Raw genomic sequence first — 25,519 nt, 5'->3', positions numbered from 1 at the left:
AAAGGCCTGTTTGCTGAGGTCAGACAGAGGTTGTATCGACTCCAAGGAAATCTACATGAACAAAGTTTGTGTTTGATTGGGTGTCTTAGATCCATACCCTCCAGCTTATCCTCTGAGTGTGTGTGTGTGTGTGTGTGTGTGTGTGTGTGTGTGTGTGTGTATGAATGCATGTGAGGAGAGGCATAAGTGGCATGATGATTGCACAGTGTTGCTCCATCCTAGGGGAGTTGCAGACAGTTGCGGTGTCTCACACTGTCACATGGCCATGTCCTCATCATCCCATAGGGCTCTACCCACACACTTACATACACACACACACACACACACACACACATATATACAATCACACTTGCACTCGCACTCACACACACACACACATACACACACACACACATACACACACATATACATACACACACACACACACACACACAGCGCTGTCAGCCTTCCAGGTCATTTTCACACCCCATAACAACCACACAATAAGGCAGTGGGAGGACAGCAAAAGAGAGGAGAGGAGAGGAGAGGGCAGAAGGGAGAGAGGAGGATGACAATGGAGTGTACACAGGATTACCTTCTTCATACAGGAGGGTGAAAACATCACGTTAGACATATGCAACGATGAGACTCACCTCACCTGACAAAAACTGTGTGATGAACAACAACTCCTGGAACATACTGTAGAGTTTGTCTTTTTTTTCTTTTTTTCAGTCATTGCTTAGTTTATGATTTACATATGATTTACAACATCTTATCTATCTATCTATCTACTGGCTCTTCTGGGGGCACTTCTGGGTCCTCCCCTAACATCATTGCCAGCACAATTGGTGAGGCCGTTGCTAATGGCAACAGCTTCAGAGTGGCATTTCTAATAAGGTGGCTATGTCAGTGTCCCTGTCCATGGAGCAGACAGAGAGTAAGCTTTGTCTCTCTCTTCCTGTTTTTCTCTCTCTTTCTCCCTCTCTCTGCTAGTATTTCTCTCTGCTCCACTGGCTAATGGTAAAAAGTGGCTAAAAATAGGAAAGAGTAAACAAAAACAACACAAGCGTCAAACAGAGAAAAAAAGAAAAGCAGTTTTATGGATGGAAAAAAAATAGCATTAGAAACGTAAAGTGAAAGGGTGGGGAAAGAAACAGAGAGAGCCGCCACGGCAATGAGAGACATTGATAGAATCACCAGAGAGCAAAGGAGAGCTGCTGTTAGGCAGCGGAGAGGAGATGGCTCGGATAACAGGATATTGCCTTTGTCTGGAGAGGGTGGGAGACGGAGCGAGGAGAATCTGCAGTTTGCCATCCTTAATCTGCTCTCTGCTGGATTCCCCGAGCAGCGGGCCTGAGACAGCCACAGGGGCTGCTGTCAGCTGTCAGACGCCATGCTCTGGGCATCCACAGCAGGGATTAAGTGTGGGGGGTTGGGATGTGTGTGTTTGTGTGTTTGTGTGTGTGTTTTGGGGGGGGTGTAGGGGTTAGGAGAGTTGGAAGAGGAAGTGCAGCAGAAGTTGGGGTGAGTGTGAGAGAGAGAAAGAGAGAGAGAGAGAGAGATGAGGAAATATAGGGCTCTGTGTATACACTCTCAGCATTGAAGGCCAGGAGAGAGAGAGAGAGAGAGAGAGAGAGAGAGAGAGAGAGAGGTCCCAGTAATGGATGCCTTGGACAACCAGTTTGGACCAGTGCCACAAGGGTTGGTGTCATACATCATACTGAATGATCTGCAGATAGTGGAGGATGGATGGAGAGGGATGGAGGGATGGATGGTTGGATGGAGGAGGGATAAGAATGGAGAGAAGTGCAGAATTGGGGGAATGACAGAAGTAATAAACCAAAATGTTGAGATGGAAAGACCAAGAGAAACACAGAGAGTGACAGAGATGAGGAAAGATAGGGCTTTGTTTACATGCTCACAGCAATGAAGAGAGAGAAAGAGAGAGAGAGAGAGAGAGAGAGAGAGAGAGAGCGAGGGAGAGAGATAGAGAGAGAGAGAGAGAGAGAGAGAGAAAGAAAGAGCGAGGGTGAGAGATAGAGAGAGAGAGAGAGAGAGAGAGAGAGAAGAAAGAAAGAGCGAGGGAGAGAGATAGAGAGAGAGAGAGAGAGAGAAAGAAAGAGCGAGGGAGAGAGAGAGAGAGAGAGAGAGAGAAAGAAAGAGCGAGGGAGAGAGAGAGAGAGAGAGAGTGAGAGAAAGAGCGAGGGAGAGAGATAGAGAGAGAGAGAGAGAGAGAGAAAGAGAGAGCGAGGGAGAGAGATAGAGAGAGAGAGAGAGAGAGCGAGGGTGAGAGATAGAGAGAGAGATAGAGAGAGAGAGAGAGGGAGAGAGAAAGAGCGAGGGAGAGAGATAGAGAGAGAGACTGGTAGTCAATGCTGTGGATATCCATAGTTTGGCCTGCTGTGCTACTGTCCCTCATTGTTTTGCAGGAAATGAAAAAATCTGATGAAAATCCACTGCTGAAGGCACAGTGATGTGTCACACACCGTTATGTTCAACTGGGCTTGCGTGGGAGGACACACACACACAACACACACAGCCATACACTGCACACAGACAACTGTGCTAGAAGGCTCAAATATCTGTTTATGTTTAGACTGTCCGAACACAGCCCCGAGCGGATGTCAGTCAAAGCCATGAGCGTAACATGGCTCCACATGTCACATGTTGTGTGAGGCCCTCCCTCTCAGCCCCTCTGAGTGAGGTGGCTCTGGAACAAGAAGAGACAAACAAGCTCCCTGATACTTTAACATGCCCACAGCAGCACAGACACACACATACACACACACACACTCACACACACACACACACACACACACACACACACACACACACACACACACACACATAAGTAGGTTGTTGGTGCACAGTATGTAAATATGAACATGTTATAAACATGCCATTGCAGAATGCAAATGTCATATGATCTCGTAAGGCTTTGTAGTAGGTAATGTTCAATGAAATATCACTATGTCGCTATAGGTACACATTTCCTGACATGTTTGTGACACAGTTATGTCAGTCTGAGGGTTCACATGAAGCATTTGAACATATCCGCCCTTAGGTGGGTTAGTGGCATACACACAGCTATGCTGCATACACATCAACACCCATCAAGAGCCAGTGCCATCAATACTGGAGATCATTCTGAGGTCCTCTCTTCTGCCTGATTTTTCAACGATCCCTGGCTGTCAGGCGGTTGCTGAGCAGATGGCAGTAATCTACATGCAAACACATTCAGTCAAGCAAACTAATGAAGAACACAACAGCTCTGGAGACATTAGAAGATTGAATGCGCTTCACTTCATTTAGTGATTTTAATGATATTATTGCGGAAAATCCTGCACTGCAATTCAACACTTACTCTATACAATATTTTTCTTATAGCCAAGAAATATGTCTGTTGAAAAAAAATGAAGAAAACATGAAGTGTCATCTTGTATGGCACCCGAAAAACACACTCTCTCACACACACACACTGCTGCTAAAAAAATAAGTGGCTCTAACTTTAACCCTCCACCCTCTCCCCAAATCAGGCAGGGCTGCTGTAGATTTATGATGTATGGTTTGCCATGAAAGAAGTGATAATAAAACGCCCTTTGGATTAAACGAGTTCCCAGCCTTGTTAATTGCTCCTGTAATGAAAGGTCATTCTGGGCTTGTGTCTGCGCATCAGCGCCTGCGGTGATCATCTTAATGAGACTTCATGAGACACCCTCCTCGGCTCGGCTCTGCTCCTCTCTCTAACGCTGGTGACATTTATAGGGGCCCACAGGCAGGCTGGCCGGACGATCAGGTGTTATGTCTTAAAGGCATAACAGGCCTATCAAATAATCATCTTAATAATCATCACTCCTCCTCGAACATTCCTTAACCTGATGTGGCTCACACACACTCACACTACACGCACACATACACACACATACACACTACACACACACACACACACACACACACACACACACACTTCCTCCCTTCACAGCATGCCATGAGGCAGTGGCCTCTCCTTCGAGGATTAGGGGGACGATCAAAGCTGTGTGCTCATTTCACGCTCGCATTTTCTCCCCCTAGTCCGCCATCCACCACCAACACCAATACCTACCCTCCACTCCACTTGCACTTGTGTGTCTGTGTGTGTGTGTGTGTGTGTGTGTGTGTGTGTGTGTGTGTGTGTGTGTGTGTGTGTGTGTGTGTGTGTGTGTGTGCATTGCAGAGGAAAACCCCCACTGGTCAAAGCTCTGCAACGCCAGCCAGCAGAACAGCGCTCAAGGCTCTGTAACGGAATGTGGAAATATTTAAGTACAAGTGCCTGAAGAGAGAAACGGAGAGAGACATGAAGAGAGAGTGACTGAAAGAGGGAGTGATTGAGAGGAGCAGAAGAGATGACATTGCTACTTTGCTGCATGCTTCCCTTTCTTCATGTTGACACATGTGTCAGACACTAGCACCCCCATTCATATTCATCTGAGCTTAATAAGCACAGGCTGCAAGCTGAACAAAAGCCAGCAGGAGGAGATGGGAGGGTCACATGGGAGGGATGGAGTGAAGGGAGGGAGGCCAATGAAGGAGAGAGGGAGGAGAGGCTTTTTGTTCACATATTGTTCTCTGTGCAACACCCAGATCTGCCTCTCTCAGACAGCTTTCTCTTCTCTCTGGAGCCATGGGGCCCAGGAACTGAGGAGTAACGAGCTGGTAATTCCTCTCGGTGTGATCAAAGGCCTTCTCTCCAAATGAGGCCTTTATCCGCCCGGGCCAACGCCCCCCTCCCCAGCTTTCGGCCCATTCCATTAGAAGTCAAGCATACCCGCCATCCCCACGGCGACACAGCCCATTATTTCAGGCCCTGGGGGATCTCCGGTGAAAACATTTGACCGTTGCCCCAACTCCCCACCTCTGACCATCCCCCAACCAACCCCCTCCCCCGCCCCCCTTTTACCACAACCACCCTCCTTCACACACACACACACACACACACACTTTTACCACATCCGCCCCCCCCCCTTACACAAACACACACATACACACACACACACACACACCCTGCTGTCTTCCTCTTCATCATCTACCTAAAATCATGAGAAACTGTTTCCCCTTTTGCCTTTGTTTTTGCTTACTAATTATTCTTTATTTTTAAATTATTCTACATTGTGTTTTATGTTTTCTTTTTATTATGATCTTTTCCTTTTAACTATTCTTTGACTATATTGCCTTTCTATGCTTTTATTTGTTATTATTGTTTGGTTTTGTTTATGTAAAGCACATTGAATGACCTCTGTGTATGAAATGCGCTATATAAATAAACTTGACTTGACTTGACTTGACTTACTGTAACCTCCTCGCCTCCCAAGACCAGGATGGGTCGTTTTTAGACCCACTGCTCCCTCTGAAGGCTGGCACAGGTCAAGGATGCTCGACTCCTTCAAGGATGAGCCTGTTTAACAGGAGCACGTTCCCCAGGGCCTGCATCAATGGGATGGAGAGTGCTGCCTGCCACGGCTGCTGCTGCTGCTGGATCCTGAGAGAGCTGCATAGGCAAACAGATTGGGGAAATGAGTGCTCTATATGAGCTCATAAAAACACACCTGCGGCAGTGAGCACCACACTAAAACAGCCTTTGGGATATGGGTGGATAGGTGTGTGTGTGTGTGTGTGTGTGTGTGTGTGTGCTTTTGTGTGTGTGTGTGTGTGTGTGTGTGTGTGCATGCCTCAGAGGCAAAGACAAAAACATGATTAACAAATAGATGGATAGCAAGGAGTAGGAGTGTAGTGGAGTGAACGGGAGCAGCTGAACTGTTGGTGATAAAGCATGGTAGCATGCTAGGTAGTCCAATAGCTGGTGATAAAGTTAGCATGGTAGCATGCTAGGTAGTCCAACTGCTGGTGATAAAGGTAGCATGGTAGCATGCTAGGTGATCCAATCGCTGGCCCCCCACCTCTTGTCCCTGTGTCCTTGAGGAGACGAGTCTAAATCCGATGCCACTGTCTGATTTAGTTATTTATGAGGTGGTGTGGGCAGCAGTGCAGAATGCCCCGCCTGACAGATATGGGGAAAGAATCAAGGCTTTCCCCTCTGTATATTTCAGTCCTCCTCAGTTAATTAAACTCTTGTCCTTGATCAACATAAATTATTGATGAATGGTAGATCTGTGATGAAATGAACGAGGAGGAGGGCATGTGTGTGTGTGTGTGTGTGTGTGTGTGTGTGTGTGTGTGTGTGGGCGGCCCCATTGGGGCATGTAGTAAATATGAGAGGAGAAGAGGAGGAGGAGGGAGCACAGATCAGGCGACGAACATGGAGGAACATTTCCACACATCTGAGCAGCACTTCACGCAGCAAACATTCTCTCCAAAGGCCTGAGATCTACAAAATGGAGGCTGACGCATCCAGCACTAGGGACTTTCATGTGTGAAACATAATTTGAGACTGCAATTTGAGCCATAAATTTCACGACTGACTGAAACTACACACAGCTCAGTGCCCTTTTAACAAGGAAGGCCCAATAGCTACAAGCTGTAATGCTCATTTCTTACCCGTGTGAACCTGCCCAAGAAAATCGATCTGGAGGGAAAGTAATAGCCGTGTGGTAAAGAGGAATGAGGGCACAAGGTGTGATTCAGAAACAGATATATTTCATCCGAATAAAACAGCGCTTCAGTGGTTGGTAGCAGTGGCAAATATTTCATCAATGCATCATCTTTAAAGGCCCAGTATGTGTTTCTAACCCAATACAATTTTTTGACGAATTTTACACATTTCTCTATGGTTCTATAGCTGTACAGTCTTTGGAGCCCCAAGCACGAGTTTGGGGAACCATGGGAGACAACCGGTGTGCCATCTGTCCACTTTCTCCTTCACTCCTGATCCCTCTGCCACCTCCGTCCCTCTCTCTCTCTCTCTCTCTCTCTCTCTCTCTCTCTCTCTCATCCATCAGGTTGGAAGAGAGAGACTCGCACACACACCCTCCCCTGCCCTCATTAAGTCATTGATGCCTATCTGGTGTCTTAGAGAGAGCATCTGGCTGCACGTCTGTCATGCTAACTACCTTTGTCGGTACAGACAGGGAGAGACAGAAGAGGAAGAGGGATATGTTTAGGATAAATGATTATTAGCTAATTATGAAAAGCATGAAGGGAAGGTTGAGAATTTGGCTGTGAGACACGGTGTGTGTGTGTGTAGTGGCATTGTGTTGTACAGAGTAGGTGTAGTGTGTGTGTGTGTGTGTGTGTTGTGTGTTTATGTGTGTGTGTGTGTGTGTGTGTGTGTGTGTGTGTGTGTGTGTGTGTGTACAGAGTAGGTATAGTGTAGTGTGTGTTTGTGTTTATGTTATTATTTATATTTTATTCTGCTCTGGATATTTGGCATCAAAGACTCTACATTTGTGTCCAATGAGCCACAATGTTGGTACATGATGGTAATATTGTGTCCTACATTCTGTCCATATCTACAGAGAGATAGAGAAAGAGAGAGAGAGAGAGAGAGAGAGAGAGAGGGGGGGGGGGACAGGAGACTGAGAAGAAACTCTCTCACACACATACTGTACACACACACACACGCACAACAATGTCCTTCACAGGACACCACACGTGGGCTTTATTAAGAGTGCCGGGAGGGTGAGGGGACACATGCCAGACTTGCATGGCTCCACTAGCCTCTGAGACCGCAGCATGTGACATGACAAGGACTCGTCATCCTCCAGTCCCAACTGCTGTAATTTACACAGTCCTGCTGTGGACCACTCGGCTAGTTTATGGAGGCACTCTGATGAAAGTGAGCTATAACTCATAAGGCATTCACTTCCATCAGAGAAGCCAGAAATGCCAAGGCTACATCAACATCATAGATAAGCTTCTGCTCTCAAACACACACACACAAACACACACACACACACACACACACACACAAACACACACACACACAAACACACACACACACAAACACACACACACACACACACACACACACACACACACACAAACCTCTTTTTTGTCTGTCTGTCCTTTTTCACCTTCAAATACCCCACCTCCCCTGTTCCTCTTCCTGCACGTGGGGCAGGGGTAGAGTGGGGGGGGCTGGTGCAATTAGAGGTCATCCCAGGTTTGTGACCTTGTTGCCCATCTCCACCCCACACTTACTGCCCATATCGCCACCCCACAAAAGCCACTAATTAGGCTTCCGCCATGATTAAGTCAATAACAGCTTTCAGATTAGACTTTAATGTGCTGTAATGAGGGCATTCGTCGGCCAGTGGTCACATTAAGAGCGTTTGTCATCCACGAAAAGGCTAATTAGGTCCTACAGGCCTTCTGTTTGTAGATAGTCCGAGCTAATTGATGGGCGCGGATTCTGTGCCTGTCAATGCATGGCTGCAAACGACAATGCACACAAGCTGTACTGAGTTAGAAGCCTGATGGCAGATGACTCCATAGCGCTTCACGCTTCCAGCCTCCTCAGTATGCTCCAGTCAAGAGCAGGCAGCTAGTTAGAGGCTAACACTTTCATAGCAGATTTTGAAGTGTGTGTGTGTGTGTGTGTGTGTGTGCGTGTGCATATCGAGCCCAGATTTTGGTTTAGCTGTTTGATATAAGGGGATCAGTGTAGGCGAGCTAGTAAAGTTACGTTAACTTAAGCTAACTCAGCTTAATAGCCGATGATGGGTCAAGTTGATGGAAATGTTCAAATTGCAATGTGATGGACATAGGATGAATGATGTAGGCATCCTAAAATGCAGGTTCACTGTCTTAACGAGATCTGTTTTGGTCTGCACTCATTTAAGCTTAAAGTGCCACACTGAGGTTGATTTTGCACATTTCTGGAGTGGAAATGGAAATGGTCATGTTGTTTTATAAGCAGACCCTCTTTAAAGGGGAACTATGCAGTTTTTTAGCTTAATACCTTAACTTAACAGCTTCAGGGTCATTGGAATGGTTATACTTCCGGGTGGCTTCCCCCTAGCATCTGTGACCGGAAAAACCAGCCTTGCAGCTTTGGTCCGGCGAGCTGCTGGCCTCAGAATCTGAAGTGGAAAGTGGAAAGTCTCGCAGTCTCGCGATGTAACGGATTGCTCTACGGCCCCACACACATACATGCCAGGCGCCGGCTAATAGAACAAGTTTGAAGAACGATGCTGCTGTTTGCAACACAGCCCCAACCCCCCCCCCAAAGTGCAAAATGTTGTATGCCTATTATCAGACCTCCCAGCACTAAACAGCCTGCACAACAACTTGTAAAATCACCAATAAACCGTTGTTTGCTAGGTCACTTGGTTTAATTTTCTCTCTATATTCTTTCTCATCATCATCATCATCAGCAATCACTTGGGACGAGTATGACTGTCGTCTCCGTAGTCTACTTGTGGGTCTTCAGATGGCTGTCACATATTTTGGTGCAGTGTGGGCACGGGTGGAGTTTTTCTTTTCTGTTTTTCCTTGTGGTGCTGACATTTTGTCTCTGTGACACAGCAGAGTTCCATTTGATGATGTGCAGCTCCTTCCTGCACAGATTCCTTCCATCGGTGCCTGTCTAAACCAATGTGCTCCCAGTTTCCTGGTATGATGTTGAATTTCTGACTGTGTTTGATATTGTCCTTGAAACTTTTCTTTTGCCACCAGGGGTTCGCTGACCTTCCCTGTGAGTGCAGGATCTGAATGATTTGTGCAATGGTGCAGACTCAACCTGCAGACTCAATCTGCAATTGAATGCAACAAAGACCAAGGAGATGGTGGTGGATTTCAGAAGATCTAAGCTACCTATGTTGCCAGTCTCCATTGAAGGGGTCAATGTGGAGGTAGTCAGCACTATAAGTACCTAGGGATACACATGGACAATAAACTGGACTGGTCAGCCAACACAGATGCACTGTATCGGAAAGGGCAGAGTCGGCATTACTTCCTGAGGAGGCTGCGGTCATTCATTGTCTGCAGTAAGCTCCTCTGGATGTTTTACCAGTCTGTCATTGCCAGTGTCCTCTTTTATGCTGTGGTGTGCTGGGGAGGCAGCATTAAGAAGAGGGACGCTGGGTGACTGAACAGGTTGATAAGGAAAGCTGGCTTTGTTGTTGGAATTGAGCTGGAGTCACTCACAACAACTGCAGAGAAACGGACCATGAGCAGGATGCTGGCGACCATGGACAATGACCGCCACACAGCATGCTCAATAAACAGAGGAGCATGTTCAGTGGCAGACTTCTGTCATTGCCATGTTCAACAGACAGGTTGAGGAGGTCCTTGGTCCCCAGGGCCATCGAACTCTTCAATGTCACACAAAATGGGAGGGGAGAAATTGACTTTTCAGCATGAGCCTGTCTCTCTCAGCCCCTACCATCATATCACTTTGTCTGCTGTTCATCTGACTATTTTACAGGCTATATTAACCCTTCTGTACCTCCACTCCAGAAACATTGTGAACACCTTCTGTACCTCCACAATTGCCTTAATATTGTTTTCTGGTCGTTTTTTAAGTTATTGCACTGTCAATATCCTCAACAACAGATGTGATGGCGAAATCTAAATGTCTACCTTCTAGCAACGGCGTTTTTGTTAGAATGAAATGAAACACTTTGAATGAAACACTTTGTAATTAAACATAATTTACCAAGACATTGTACGATACTGGAACCTAATATATTGTCACTACATCTATCCTCTGTCAACCACAGTTTTCAGCTACAAGGAGTTCTTATGGCCTGAACCGCTCTGGTTCAGTCATAGTTGCTCCATTACAGAACAAGTCCAGACCGAACTTCCCGACCTTAAATGTTGTGGGCGGGGCTAAGTTCGGCTGGCATCCAGGCTACATTATTAGTGCTTATAGCGCCTTCATGCCATTCATAAGCTCGGAGGACCCGACTTTAAAAATCCCGACCTCCGAAAAAAGAGTGTTCATGAGATCAGCTCGGAAAACAAATACAGGAAATGCATAAATATTAAAACTGCTTGCTATGGTTTAGCAAGCGGAAAATGTCTCAGGTGAGTGTTTCTATCTGTAGTGTTAATTTAGTGATAAATTACCTTGCCTATTTGTAATGAGAGTGAAATTTGCCTCGTGTAGCAAGGGAGGTCGCCTCATTTGGAGAATATGATAGTGACGTCAAGTCGGATACCTCGGGGCACAAGACTTCCGCACAAGTCTCCGAGCAAAAAATCCAGCCCGACTTTGCGTTGAAGTTATTTTTTCTCTATCGGAGGTCGGAATTTCTGAATATCCTATGTGGCATTATTTCTTAGAACTTAAACAGGTGAACGTGATTGAAATGTAACAATTTTTGAACTTTGTAAATAGCAGGTGCAGAAAGACAACATTCCCGCACACGGACACCTACACTCAGACACGCACACATACAGGCACACAGACACCTACACTCACAGACGCACAGACACTCACAGAGACGCATAGACACACACACAGACACACACACAGCAGGCCCAGTTAGGAGGAGGACACAGTTCCTACATAGCACCTTATTACACTTGGGTCCAGTAGACCGTGTGTGGGGGGGGGGGGGGGGGGTGTACCATGTGCAGTCATTGAAATTAAGTTATTTTTTATGTTCTTCACAGAAAATTAGCCAATGCCAATGAGTTTGAGTTAAAATAAATAATAAATAGCATATTTTTGTTCTTGTAGCAAACATTGAAAACGGGTCCCCCAGACCCAAACACCTTACAAGGATTAATATACAAGTGTGATACGGCCAAAAAAACGGGAGCTACTTAGGTATGCAAATAATATATGGTTAATACACGGTTATTACAACATATACGATTTATACACGCATGACAATGGGAAATTCAACCAAGCAGTGGAATAAAATAACAACCAAACTTATTGCACTGTTCAATCCCTGCACTGTTCTTGGCACTACCACCATTGCACACACTCATCTTATCATGGTCAATGCATCATATACCGGTAGTCAGTCCATACCAGACCTTTGTAATCACTTCACATGCTATTTCATTTTTACATTTTTGTGAGTTTGGATAGTATCCATGTTTGTATAATCTTATTTCTGTAAAGGTAAAATTATATTTTTCAAGTTAAATCACTCACTGGGTATAAGGATTTTACTAAGCCAACTAGGCTACGCATATTATACTTTCATATATATATATATATATATATATATATATATATATATAATTAGCCTAATTATAGGCTAATATATTATAAGGAAAGTAGGCCTACACCTTAACCCGTGGAAGTTATAGAGCGACATAGCGCTTCATTCTTCTATGCTTAGCACTCGCCTCTCTCATCTTGTTCCCGGGCGAGTCTCCGCCTCTCCAGAATAAGTGCGAACCCGACACCCGACTCAACTCAAGTACCCCTCCATCGCCGACCACCTCTGCCCCTCCCTCGGTCCACGATGCGTAGGCTGTCCCACAGCGTGAGAGCCCACCTCTCCATGCAACTAGGCTAACTTCAAAACTTTGCCTGGAGTAAAACTACAGAGGGAAAATACGTAGGCTATGTATTACACCAAGTGGTGAAAAGAGGGGGGAAAGGTTTTTTTTTTTATCGCCCCGATTGTTGCCACACAGCGGGGTGATTTAAGGGCAGGCCGAAAAAAAGACTGTAGGATGTGGATCTGGTATCTCTTACTTGGTTCGGGATCGGGCACAGGCTCGGTTGGTAAGTCATCTGAATGTTTTGAACTCTCATGCTTGTGTTATTACCACCGACGGCGCCGCCGCAGTTAAACTGTAACTAAGTCTGTGTAGCCTTCGTGTTCTCATTCTTTTGTAACTGTTGCAATTCCCTTATGAGTGGTTTCCTTCCGAGAGTGCTAAAACAAGACCAGCCGACACATTTTCTTTTCGAACTTCAAAGATAAGGGAAGTGTGACGTCGTGATGCACATTTTCTTTTCCCCCTCCAATCTCAGCAATGTCGCCTCGAAATTCCCTGCAGCAGTTCGCTCACTCAGAAATACGTGGAGGTTGTGAACGCGAAGATCAGATGACTCGAGTAACGGTTTGGCTTCATCAACGAAATTAACGTGTGCTGTAGTTTGTAGCGTAAGGAAAACATCGTGGACCGAAAGGTTGAGGAGGGGGGAGTCGGTGAAGGCTATTCGTAGCCGGGGTAGTTGTCAAGACACAGCGGTGACAAGTCAATCTGCCCCCCTGCTCCGCTGGCCGAATGGGGCCCGAAGCGAGAGAGTCTAATGTTACTTCGTTTGAAAAGTAGGCTATTTATTGAAGGTTAATGTAACGTTTTAACGGATTAGGCCTACATTGTGCCTATCGTGCAGACAGTTAGCCTACAGTATGTCAAAATGGAATGGACAGGTAGGCTATTGCTGAACCCGAAGGAACACTTTCATGAAAGTTTTGACACATTTCCCTGAGTTTTTTTGTTGTTGTTTCTAATGAATGCTACAGTTCTAAGGAATATAAGTATTAGAGACTAGAGTTATGGGATGTCCAAATGTCAAGTTGCCGGTTATTACTGCTCCAAGTCCAGCATCATTTCAGGCTTAGCCTATGCATAGGTCAGTCATGTAGGCCTACACACCTGGCCTGCATTAATCCCTTAGAAGACAAGTGGCCTCTAGGTTGAACTTTCCTGATTTCACCACAGTGTCAGTGTTCTAAAAAACAGCTGTTCTAAATTGTAGTTGTGGCATTACAATATAGCCCAAAGCTAAGCCGAAAGACACAAAAAGATAGCCTACTGTTGTCACATGTCACAAACTACAGTAGTAGGTGAGTCAGTTACATAGCCTAGTCCCCTATATTATATAAGGATGGCAGGAACTCAGCCAAACAGACACATGATTTGTCTGACATTACAGTGTCCCAAGTGGAGAATCAGACTCTATGCACGGCTATAAGCAAGAATTAAAGATTCTGAGATGCAGGCTACAGGGCCTATCACATAACTCAGATGGCTTTTTCCAAATGTACTTTATGTGTTTTGTGTAATGGACTAAAATGCTACCCCAATGACACTCTTCAATCTTAAGTGCTGGTCTTTCCATAACTTGAGATGACAGGTTGGATCTCTTTAAGCGTCTCAGAATGCATGTTACATGTCCATCATTGATAGGCCTACATCTTTCACCTTTACGCGTAATATTATACAACATCATAAACTGCATTGCGTTGTATAGACACATACATTGACTCCCTGGTAGTCACAATCAGGATTTACTAAAAGTAGCACACACTGTAATTTACCAATGAAGTGGCAGCAGAACGCCCTGTTTTCGCCGATGGAGGTTTGTAAAAGAAGGCAGATGAAGGATATCACTCCAGTGGGAATCACAGGACATCAGACACCACAGACCATGTGGAGATGGACAGTATTGTAGACGATAAGAAGTGACAGGGAGTAGGCAGAATAGCATAGGGCGGATAGATTAAAAATTACATGCCGTGCGGTATAAGCAGGTTAAAGGAAGGTGTAAACAAAAACAAATAGACTGCACCAGACAGTGTTGATTCTGTAATACTTTGGACTTGGGTGGAGCCAGACAGAGAAAGCCGCAGGTTCCGTCGGCCTTAATAAGAACACATTTCTGAGAGAGTTCTCCGAGTGGGCTGGAGCATGCGGCTCCATTGGCAAACTCATCTCTGCTTGACTCTCCTCCCTGCCCACACCCCACCACCACCATCCCCCCACCACCCCCCATCTCAATAAAACAAAACAATGCACGCTGTTGCATAATGCCTCCAAAAATCAGAGGCAGATCCACTTTGATATTCTCTGAAGAACAGGATCCTCACTCACTGTAGTGTACTACATAACTCATGGTGCCAGTGGGTCTGAAAAGATGCACCATGGCTCTTGCCAAACTATGTTGTTGTTGAGTAAGATTTTGAGACCATCTGAAGATGAAACCACTGGAAAAACAATATGACTTAAAAAAACACCTAATTGGAATGCATTGAGTGCATGGGGATATATTGAGCCATGGGAAACTGTTTTTAAACAGCAGATGCTAAATGCTTAACTTTTAACTAAACGTTAAGGCCAAACCATGGAAAGTGACACTGGAACACTGATTAGTAGAGATGTTTGTTTAAGTGTCAGATCATGTTAAGCAGTATTGGTGGTCTTAGACCTGGAGACTGGTGTGTGTGTGTGTGTGTGTGTTTTTATACTATTATCTGAGAAGAAGCTCACCAAACCCTCCGTCCTAATGAGTGTCTCCTGTCCTGCCGAGATCATTTGAGACCCATCGAGCACTCGCTCGGCATTGCTCAGAAGTCTGTCCAAAGGGGACAGGCCAGACGTCTCGCTCTTTAACTGAGGCCAGAGGAGATGGTTAAAGAGAAGGACTGAGCGAGTCGTCCCTCAGGTACCCTTAGATGCCAGGGTAGCCGTCATGGAGTCTCTCTCATCTCATCTCCAGCAGCTTCTTCCTCCGGTCAAACTGGTGTGCTTCAGATGTATATTTAAGGCAGGGAATTGTGCAAGCATGCTCAGTGTGAGGGAAAACAGAAGGGCGCAGAGAGCAAAGAGGACTTAAGAAAGATTTCTGTTTGCTCATTGATTCGGAATCGATCCCGGCTGCCAAGAGATGCAAGCGTGCAGATCTTTGATGACTGAAACCATGTGGCTTCAGAACCTTCAGAACACTCTCATATTGACTAGAGCACAGCATGCACTTACTGAGTGCACATTACATACACAAGCACACACACGCACACACACACACACAAACACACACACACACACACACACACACACACTCTCACTGATGCGCATACACACAATACAGTCACACACGCACACACTGACGCACATGCGCAAACACATACACACACACACACTCACTCACTGACGCACATACACACAACACATAAACTCACGCACATACACAAGCACATACACACACACACACACAGACAGACACACACACACACATATACTTACTCTGCACATACATACACAAACACACACATTCTTTTAAACCATGCAAAATATAATGCTTCTAAGACCAAATTGTTCCTAAATGTAGTTGTTTTGTTTTTCAATTCTCCCTGACAATTCTCTAATTCTCCCTGACATAGAGAGCTGATGGCGTTGTTGCTAGCAGTGCATTCATGTACAGTATCTGCTGCTGTGCTGTGATAAAAAAGGAAGCTTTCGGCATTGGCTGCAGTGCTGTGCATGGTAAGCCGAGGCAAAAGGGAAAAAAAAAAACATCTGCAGGGACTTACCCAGAGTTGACCGAACAGCATTGCCATGTCTAAACGCTGAACTTTGACCTGTCTAGAGGCAGGGGCAGGGGTTGGGGTTGGGACTCCTAACGGCATTTAGCCCAACAAATGCCGTACCACCCGCAGCCAAACACACTGCGCCTCACGTCAGGTTCAGAGTGACAAGTATGAAAACAGTCTCTCTCTCTCTCTCTCTCTCTCTCTCTCTCTCTCTCTCTCTCTCTCTCTCTCTTTCTCTATCCCCCCCTCTCTCTTTCTCTCTCTCTCTCTATCTCTCTATCCCCCCTCTCTCTCTGTCTCTCTCTATCCCCCCTCTCTCTTTCTCGCTCTCTCTCTCTCTTTCTCTATCCCCCCTCTCTCTTTCTCTCTCTCTCTCTCTCTCTCTCTCTCTCTCACGCTGAGCTCTGCTTGAGCCCTATGTGTGCATTTTGGAGGTCATTTGTATTTGTCAGTTTAGCCCTTTTGAAGTTGCTATATGTGGAGACGCTTGGCTGTTCAGTTGATGGACTGAGTTTTTTTTTCATTACCTTGTAGCTGCATAATTGAATTTGTATTCAATGAGTGTCATTAATCAAAAGCCAAAGAGATTTATTTATGCAAGACAACACAGAAGAAACACATCACTGTTGGCCACTCGAGCTGTATTAATATCAAAACTGGCCATGAGCCAAGAATTTCGCGCTTTGGTGCTTCTCTAATATATGTGCATTCCATCCGACATGCAATTCCCTCCAGACCAGCTCATCTCCCCCCAAAAATATGAGTTTGCTTGCAAGCGGTCTCGCATCAAAATATAGCTCAGGTCAACTAGTTAATGAAGGTCTTCCCATCAGAGTTGGCTTTCTGGACAGCACAACACAACACACACACACACACACACACACACACAACACACACACACACACAACACACACACACACAACACAGCACACACACACACAACACACACACACACACACACTGTAGTGGAGAGGGGGCACTTCAGAGCAGGGTTTTTTGGATTGCGACACAGGTTTTTGTTTTAGCTAGGGGTGACGAGAGTGATACCGATGTCTCGTAGATGTTATTAGATGTTATGATATCTGAAAGTCCTCAAGAGTTTACTTTACTCTGTGTGTGTGTGTGTGTGTGTGGTAATTACCTCCACATGCAGGGGAGTGATCAGGCACAGCTGTGTCACTCTCTCTCTCTCTCTATGTGCTTGTGTGTGTGTGTGTGTGTATTTCTTTCTGAAATGTAGAGGTGGCAGGGCAAACACTATTTACACAGACTTTAAAAGTTGTTAAAAGTCTGACACACACACACACACCAGGTACGGTAATTTGTTTGCTGTAAAGAATCTTGGAGACAATATAGGGCTCCTCCCTCTGTCTTTTTGCCTGTCCTCCTCCTCCTCCTCCTCCTCCTCCTCTTCATGTTTGCCTCCCTTCTTCCTCGAGCAGAGGACACGATCACATTTCTGCTCCTGTCCACTGTCCCATTGGAGTAGGACAGGACTTGTCTCCTGTCCCCAGCGCTGTGAGTGGGACGTGGCAGCTGTCTCCTCTGCTCCCCGGGGCCAAGCAGCCAGCCAGGAGCCGTTTCATCGCCCCGTTGTCTCCCAGAATGGCAGTGGGGACAGAGGGGCTATTTTGGGCTTGTGCCCCAGACCCCCCCCCCCCCCCCCCTCTCCACACACACACACACACACCACACCACACCACACCACACCACTCAGACAGAGAGTTGGAGGTCTGCTGGGTGACCGAACCCTTCTTGGTCAGGGTGGGCATTACAAGGTCCCCTCCCTAACGCATTGGCAGATGAAGCTGTGCAGCACCACCAAGCAGCTGCTTACTCAGTTCCATAGAGATCTAGTAAAGCAGACCCTAGTATGGGAATATGATCCCTTATTTGTGACAAATATTCACCAATGTGCCATTGCTGTGTTCATTATAACTTAATTTAACAGTATAACAGCATTGTTATTGTTATTATTATGTGTAATTATTGTATCATTATTAATTCAAGCGTAGTCTGTGATGAATGCTAATGCACTTGAGCATTTCTTTCTCCTCTGACACACAGTCCTATTTATTATATTTTTGTGACCACTGAGTTGGTAATGATACATTAATGATATAATGCCAGTGCTCCTCTGCATAGAGGGACAGTGTATTCATTCTCTTGTGAGTGTGTGTGTTTGTGTGTGTGTTTGTATGTGTGTGTGTGCGTGTGTATGTTTGTGTGCATGCGTTTGTGTGTGTGTGTGTGAGCCGTGATGAGTGTTGTTGCTCTGCTGCCATTCAGGCATATTCACATGATGAGGGTGAGACGTAGAGTCTCCCCTGGAGCTCAGACAGTGGCTGGCACTGAGAAAGGGAATCACTGGAGCGAAACTGAGCGGGCTGTGTCGGGGTGGGTTTGGGTTGGGGCTTGGCTGACTCGCTCTGCTGGGTCTATGCAGAATGATGGAGGGTATATGTGTGTGTGTGTATGTGTTTATATGTGTGTATGAGTCTGTGTGTGTGTGTGTGTGTGTGTGTGTGTGTTAGTGATTGTGTGTGTGTCTGTTTGTGAATGTGTTTGTGTGTGTGAGTGTATTTGTGATTGTGTGTGTGTGTGTGTGTGTGTGCATGTATGTGGAGGGTGTGGTGCTGGATGAGTGTGAGAGTAAGCATCACCTCATCCATCCCCCTCTCTCCCTCCCTTGTCCCCCCACGCCTGGCCCCACCGCTGGGCCACTGTCGAGTCGTAATCCCCTCCTGGAGGCACACCAGCACGGAGCCCAAACGCTCCTCTGCACTGGAACCAATCGCCTGATCTGCCCGGCTGCCTGCCTGCAACCCCCCGTGTCGTCAGAGCCGGGGGGCCTGTGTGTGTGTGAGTGTCTGTGTGTGTGTGAGTGTGTGTGTGTGTGTGTGTGTGTGTCTGTGTGTGTGTGTGTGTGTCTGTGTGTGTGTGTGTGTGTGTGAGTGAGTGTAGCATAGGGTAGTGTAGGGGGTGTGGGGGGATTGAACTGAAATGAAATGCAAAGCTGATGTTAATTGCTTTAATGCTGGTGCGCTGCAAGCCACGGCTTGGCAGGAGTGTCGGTGGAGCCGGGCTGCCCCCAACGCGCTGCTCCCCGCTGCACCTCTTTGTTTTGCTCTCAAGTGAAGTCCGTGTGGAGCGGGCGTGCGGCCTGCCTGCGTACAGCGTGACTCTCTCTCTCTCTCTCTCTCTCTCTCTCTCTCTCTCTCGCTCTCTCGCTTTCTCTCTCGCTCTTTCTCTCCACACCAGGGAGAGCGCTCCAGAGCTCTGAAATGACCTTGACTAAAAAAATGAGTGTTGGTGATTACTGCAGACCCATTAACCTGAAAGGCAGCAACAATAAATTATCTCCAGCGCAAGTGACTGGGAAGTATAATTTACTAATTTATAAAACTGGCAAAATGCGCCCGAAACAGTTTTCAGAGATTTCATTCAATGCATAATTCAGTGTTTCTTATGCATTTACTCTGGTTGTTGCTTGTCTCTTTGGGTGAAATCACAAGCTACCCTCAGATTTATCCCCTTAAACATTAGCTCCAGAAATGTCACCTCTAGTTTTCTGAATCTATTTCAGATTCTGCTTTTAACAGGATGGACAGTTAATCAGGACAGAGATTAATCATATCAGCTAGACTAGGACATGTTAACAGCAGTGAGAGCCTTGTATGAGAGATATCGCTCATAACACTTCATCACCATGGGTCATGGCAGGAGAGCATGTTAATGAAAAACACCACAAACAAGTATATTTCGTTGTGTGTGACTGAGGACCATACCTTAAACATTATAAAAACAATTTATTTAGATTTTACTCAGCAGTTCCTGCCTTTAACTTTTATCCAGATCTGAGGAGAGAGAGAGAGTTTGAGTGTTCTTTCAGTCCTACTGTAGAGCTGGTTTGTTTAGGGTGCTAGCGTATGTATAGCGTGCTTTAACGTTATAGTATATAATTCATGTAGTGTACTTTGTACGCTGCGTGTTGAGTGCTTTGCACGGTCCATGTAGGGTGATGTGCCTTGTGTGGCCGTGTGTCAGTGGTCGTATGGGCGTCTGGTTGCAGTGCGGAGCAACAGATGGTGTGGGGAGGTCAAGCGGTGCGTGTATCGTTGTGCATAAATCACATTGACTTCTAAGGCCTCACGTGCGTTGTGCTTCGACTGGCTCCGACTTGTCAGCTTTTTTCAGTGGCTTCTTACTACCAGGACAACAAGAAGAAAGGGAGTCTTTTGATGTCTTAGAATAACATCCAATCAGTGTTTCAGACAGGTTGTTTGTGCAAGTGTGTGTGTCTATGTGTGTGTGTGTGTGTGTGTGTGTGTGTGTGTGTGTGTGTGTGTGTGTGTGTGTGTGTGTATGTGTGTGTTTAGTTTATATTTGTGTGCCTGGCTTGACACATGAAGATTTCAGAAAGTCACTGCAGCAGTAAATTCATCATTTACACCTTTCATAATGTTAGAGAAAATCATCAGTCATTTGATGTAGTGTGACTGTTTAATTGTTGATTCCATAGCTGCAGTGGCAGGCAGTGAGACAGACAGTGGAGGTGAGAAGGAGGGGGTGTCTCACACTGTAGTGGAGAGGGGGCACTTCAGAGCAGGGTTTTTTGGATTGCGACACAGGTTTTTGTTTTAGCTAGGGGTGTCGAGAGTGATACTGATGTCTCGTAGATGTTATTAGATGTTATGATATCTGAAAGGCCTCAAGAGTTTACTTTACTCTGTGCATGTGTGTGTGTGTGTGTGTGGTAATTACCTCCACATGCAGGGGAGTGATCAGGCACAGCTGTGTCACTTTCTCTCTCTCTCTATGTGATTGTGTGTGTGTGTGTGTAAAGAATCTTGGAGACAATATAGGGCTCCTCCCTCTGTCTGTTTGCCTGTCCTCCTCCTCCTCCTCCTCCTCCTCCTCTTCATGTTTGCCTCCCTTCTTCCTCGAGCAGAGGACACGATCACATTTCTGCTCCCGTCCACTGTCCCATTGGAGTAGGACAGGACTTGTCTCCTGTCCCCAGCGCTGTGAGTGGGACGTGGCAGCTGTCTCCTCTGCTCAGAGAGACAGCGGAGGTGAGAAGGAGGGGGTGTCTCAGAGAGAGGAGGAGTAGGAGGAAAGAAGAGGAAGAGAGGAAGCATATTTGTAAGGCTTAATTTCTACTCCTCCGGTTTTACTTAAGCAAAGTCTTAGCTTACAGCCAAACCCCAAACACCTCATTCTCTCTCTCTCTCTCTCTCTCTCTCTCTCTCTTTCCCTCTCTCTTTCCCTCTCTCTCTCTCTTGCTATTTCTCTCTCTCATCTGTCTCAGCAGTTTGGAGTCCACCATTTGTTTTCATTTGGGATGATGTCACTGTTACTCGTATCAGCACGATGAATCGTGTGTCTCTGTCAGACTCAACCCCCTCATCACACCATCACACCAAACCCTCCTCACCCTATCCGGTTGGCCATCACCACAAATGGTACTGCACTGGGACTGAAGTGAACCATACACACACACACACACACACACACACACACACACACACACACACACACACACACACACACTCACACACACACACACACTCTCTGTCTCTCTGGTGTCACTGAAACTCTCCGGCCTGCATCCACCCTTCCTTCTCTCTTCACTCTGTATGTGTTGTGAAACATTTGGCTAGTCTGTGTGCATGAAGACATGATGGATGGATGGATGGATGGATGGATGGAAGGAAGGATGGATGGATGGATGGATGGATGGATGGAAGGATGGGTATATGAGTCTGGCAAGCCCCTGATGGTGGGTAGAAGTGAGCCGGTGGAGCAGCCTGCCACAGTACATTTGCTCACAAGGACGAAAACACTCTGAAACTTTAGAACAGCCTGTCGGAAGTTTGCCACAAACACTTGGCCTGCTGCTAAAATGATGTGAAAAGCACACCATGTTCCTCAGTTTTGCAGCCATTTCACAAGCAGTTAGTGGCTAAAAGTACCTCGCAGTGTACGGGAAGGGGGGAAGCTGTTAAACCATTACCATGACAACGTGAAGGGCTTGACAGGGTAGCAGAAAGTGTCGTGTGGTTGCCTAGTGAGAGGCTGATTAGTACACCCTCCCCTCTTAGCCCACACTTCTACTCTCTCTCTCTCTGGCACACACACACACACACACACACACACACACACACACACACACACACACACACACATACACACCACGCACACAAACACACACAGAGATATAAACACACACACACACACACGTCCACACAAATATAAACACACACACAGGGTGATTACTGTCCTCGCCCTCACGCAGGGGATGAGAGCAAAACCACAGGACTTGATGAGGATCGAGGCAAACCACATTTGTACAAAATTCAGTATTTCTCTGCTGCTCTGCTATGTTGAAACACACACACACACACACACACACAAATATACAATAACTCTCTCTGGCACAGACACACACACACACACACACACACACACACAGACACACATACACACACACACACACACACATTTCACTGTGTGTTTGTACGTCTGAACTGTGATATCTGTGGTTGTTAGTGTCGCACAGGGACTGCGTGAGTCCCAAAGGGAATGCAGTATCTGAAGCAGGACCAAGACAAGTGTTCCCCTCCTCTCACCTCCTGAGACCCCCCCCCCCCCCCTCCTGCTGGGTTGATGGGCTGATTTCTACTTTCAGACTCTCTGTGCTGTATTTATCCTCCCTGAGAGAGATACAGAGAGAGAGAGAGAGAGAGAGAGTTGAAGCGATCTGTGAGTTCTAATTGCACATGTTCACTGGTCACAGTCACTGGCAGCGCAAATGCACTAATCTGAACTAATGATGATATCCCGCTGATTCACTCAGCTTTGCAGCCGCTCTCTCTCTCTCTCTTGCTCTCTTGCTCTCTCTCTCTCTCTGTATCTCTATCTATATCTCTCTCACACTTTATTTCTGTCCCACACTCTCTGTATCTCTCTCTCTCTCACTCTCTCTCTCATGCCTTCATGCTTATTCTCTTTTGCCATCAGACACTTTTTCTTTTTCATAATTTTCTCTTGCTTTCTAACTTTAATACTTTCGGTTTTTACTTTGTACCTCCCCCCCCCCTCTCCACACACACACACACACACACACACACACACACACACACACACACACACACACACACTGGTGAGAACAGGCAGCAATAGTAAGAGGACAGAGAGGAAGAAGAAAGCCTCACCCTTCCTGCTGCTCCCAGCTATGGTGGCCTGTGAGGCTCCTCTGCTCATTTCTCACTTGGTCTGATTTCTTCTTCCCTTTCCTTTCACCATCATGTATCCCTGCCTTCCCATCACCTCTTTTTCTTGTTCTTCTTCTTCTTCCTCTTCTTTGTCATGACCTTCTGCTAATTTTTTGCAGTCTGCGTGTCTCTGTCCATTCCTTACCTTACCCATCAATTCTTTCCTTAGCCTCTTTTCACCATTACCTCTTATTCATTCTTTTCCCCCACTCCCTCTCTTTTTCACTCTCCCTTCAGTTGTTTTCTCTCTCTCTCTCTCTCTCTCTCTCTCTCTCTCTCTCTCTCTCTCTCTCGCTTCCTCTGCCCTGGCCCTCTCCTACCCAACAGTGGTGTTGTTGTTTAGCCCAAGCAAGGTGGATTTCTGGATGTGGCACATCAGAGGAACACAGTCCCTGCAGTCCCAGAAAGACCTCTCTCTCTCTCTTTCTATATCTTTTTTCCATCTCTCTTTCCCTCTCTTTCTTCCTCTCTCTTTCCCTCCCATCTATCACTGTCTGCAGCTCCTGGAGAAATGTCAGCACACCCTGCCTCGGTCCTGCTCCTGATTTGACAGATATTAGTAGAGAGTGGTGTTTACTGGGCTGTCACACATAGCCCCAACATTTGTGTGTGTGTGTGTGTGTGTGTGTGTGTGTGTGTGTGTGTGTGTGTGTGTGTGTGTGTGTGTGTGTGTGTGTGTGTGTGTGTGTGTGTGTGTGTGTGTGTGTGTGTATGTGTGCGTGTCTGTGTGTGTCTGTGTCTGTGTCTGTGTGTGTGTGTGTGTGTGTGTGTGTGTGTATGTGTGTGTGGGTGTGTGTGTGCAGTGTACACTATTTACACAAATATACACACACACACACATTTCTAAGGGAGCTGTATAATATGCATTTCATTTATCAGCATTGCAGAGGAAATTGGTGTCTCCTTCAAAGTATCGCTGTCCCACTCCTCATCATCTCCTCCCCACGTAAACACCACCCCCCTCCATCCACCTCCATCCACCTCCACCCCTCCATCCACCTCCACCTCCAGCCCTCCATCCACCTCCACCCCTCCATCCACCTCCACCTCCACCCCTCCATCCATCTCCCATCCACCCCTCCATCCATCTCCCATCCATTCCCTCGTTTCCTTTCCCTTGCACTTTATGTCTTGTGTACACACACACAGGTAGTCCCGGGGTGGTCTTGAAAGCACTGATGCTCTGAAATAAGTAATTAAATATGGAAGGACTGCGCTGGGACTGCTGGCTCGGTATTAACCTGTGATGTGGAGCCCGGCCCATCTCAAGATTTACACGCCCGTCGCCATGGTGAACACACAGCGAGGATGTACTGTGTGTGTGTGTGTGTGTGTGTGTGTGTGTGTGTGTGTGTGTGTGTGTGTGTGTGTGTGTTTAGAGGAGGAAGGGGTTGGATTGTGAATCACCCCTTGTTGTCAGATCAGATAACACCCCTTGCCCTCCACACACATGCGAGCACGAGGAGAAGGTAAAGATTGCTTGTGCAGGTGAAACTATTGACATGGGGGCGCCGTGAGCGGGTGATCCATGGGCCTACCGTAATTACTTTTCATAAACACGCCGCACGTGATTCATGCGCCCCGGTGGAGGCCGTAGATCCTCCGCGCGCTGGCTTGTCGTCGTGGCGACGGTGATGCATATGGCGTGACGCATCACTACCTCAACCTTTAATGGAAGGAGCGTTCGTAACACACCCCCCCCCCCCCCCCTTGTTCGCTGCGTGCAATTATCCATGGAGTTAGGAGCCATTACAAGCACCGCTGGCATTTCAGCACGAGCCTAAATGTGCACATGAAACAGCCGGAGACAGCACTGCCCCAAGAGCATTCAATTACGCCTTGTTAATAACACAGGAGCACAAGGCTTGAAAGACAGCTGATGTGTGCGGCTTTTCAAATCAATTCGCTAATAAACATTGAGGTTGCGGCTTTGAATCTCTCCAAATCTCTTCCAATTATGCGACTCCTGTTTACGCATGTAATCAGAACGAGCTAAAGGCAAAAAGGCTTTTAATCTGCGGGTTTCGACGCTGCATCGCATTAGTGCTGCTGGATGGAGGGGCCGCATTATGCAGCAGCAGACAGCATCTTTTT

At 46.5% G+C, this 25,519-nt stretch overlaps 1 protein-coding gene across 1 annotated transcript in view; it reads left to right on the top strand.

Moving 5' to 3' along the window:
- The first annotated feature begins 12,357 nt into the window (after positions 1 to 12,357).
- ldlrad3 (low density lipoprotein receptor class A domain containing 3) overlaps positions 12,358 to 25,519 on the top strand; it is a 76,191-nt gene continuing 63,029 nt past the window's right edge. The window contains exon 1 of the mRNA XM_076270404.1: positions 12,358 to 12,610. Coding sequence (XP_076126519.1) covers positions 12,559 to 12,610 — 52 coding nt within the window. The 5' untranslated portion in view covers positions 12,358 to 12,558. The remainder of the gene's footprint in view (positions 12,611 to 25,519) is intronic.

The sequence above is a fragment of the Alosa pseudoharengus genome, unplaced genomic scaffold (genome assembly GCF_046254945.1).
Source record: "Alosa pseudoharengus isolate Yale_2024_CS ecotype anadromous, Long Island Sound unplaced genomic scaffold, YU_APseudo_1.1 YU_APseudo_1.1_scf_10, whole genome shotgun sequence".
NCBI lineage: Eukaryota > Metazoa > Chordata > Actinopteri > Clupeiformes > Clupeidae > Alosa > Alosa pseudoharengus.
The sequence above is the reverse complement of the archived record's forward strand: the minus strand, read 5'-3'. Positions and strand labels throughout refer to the sequence as shown.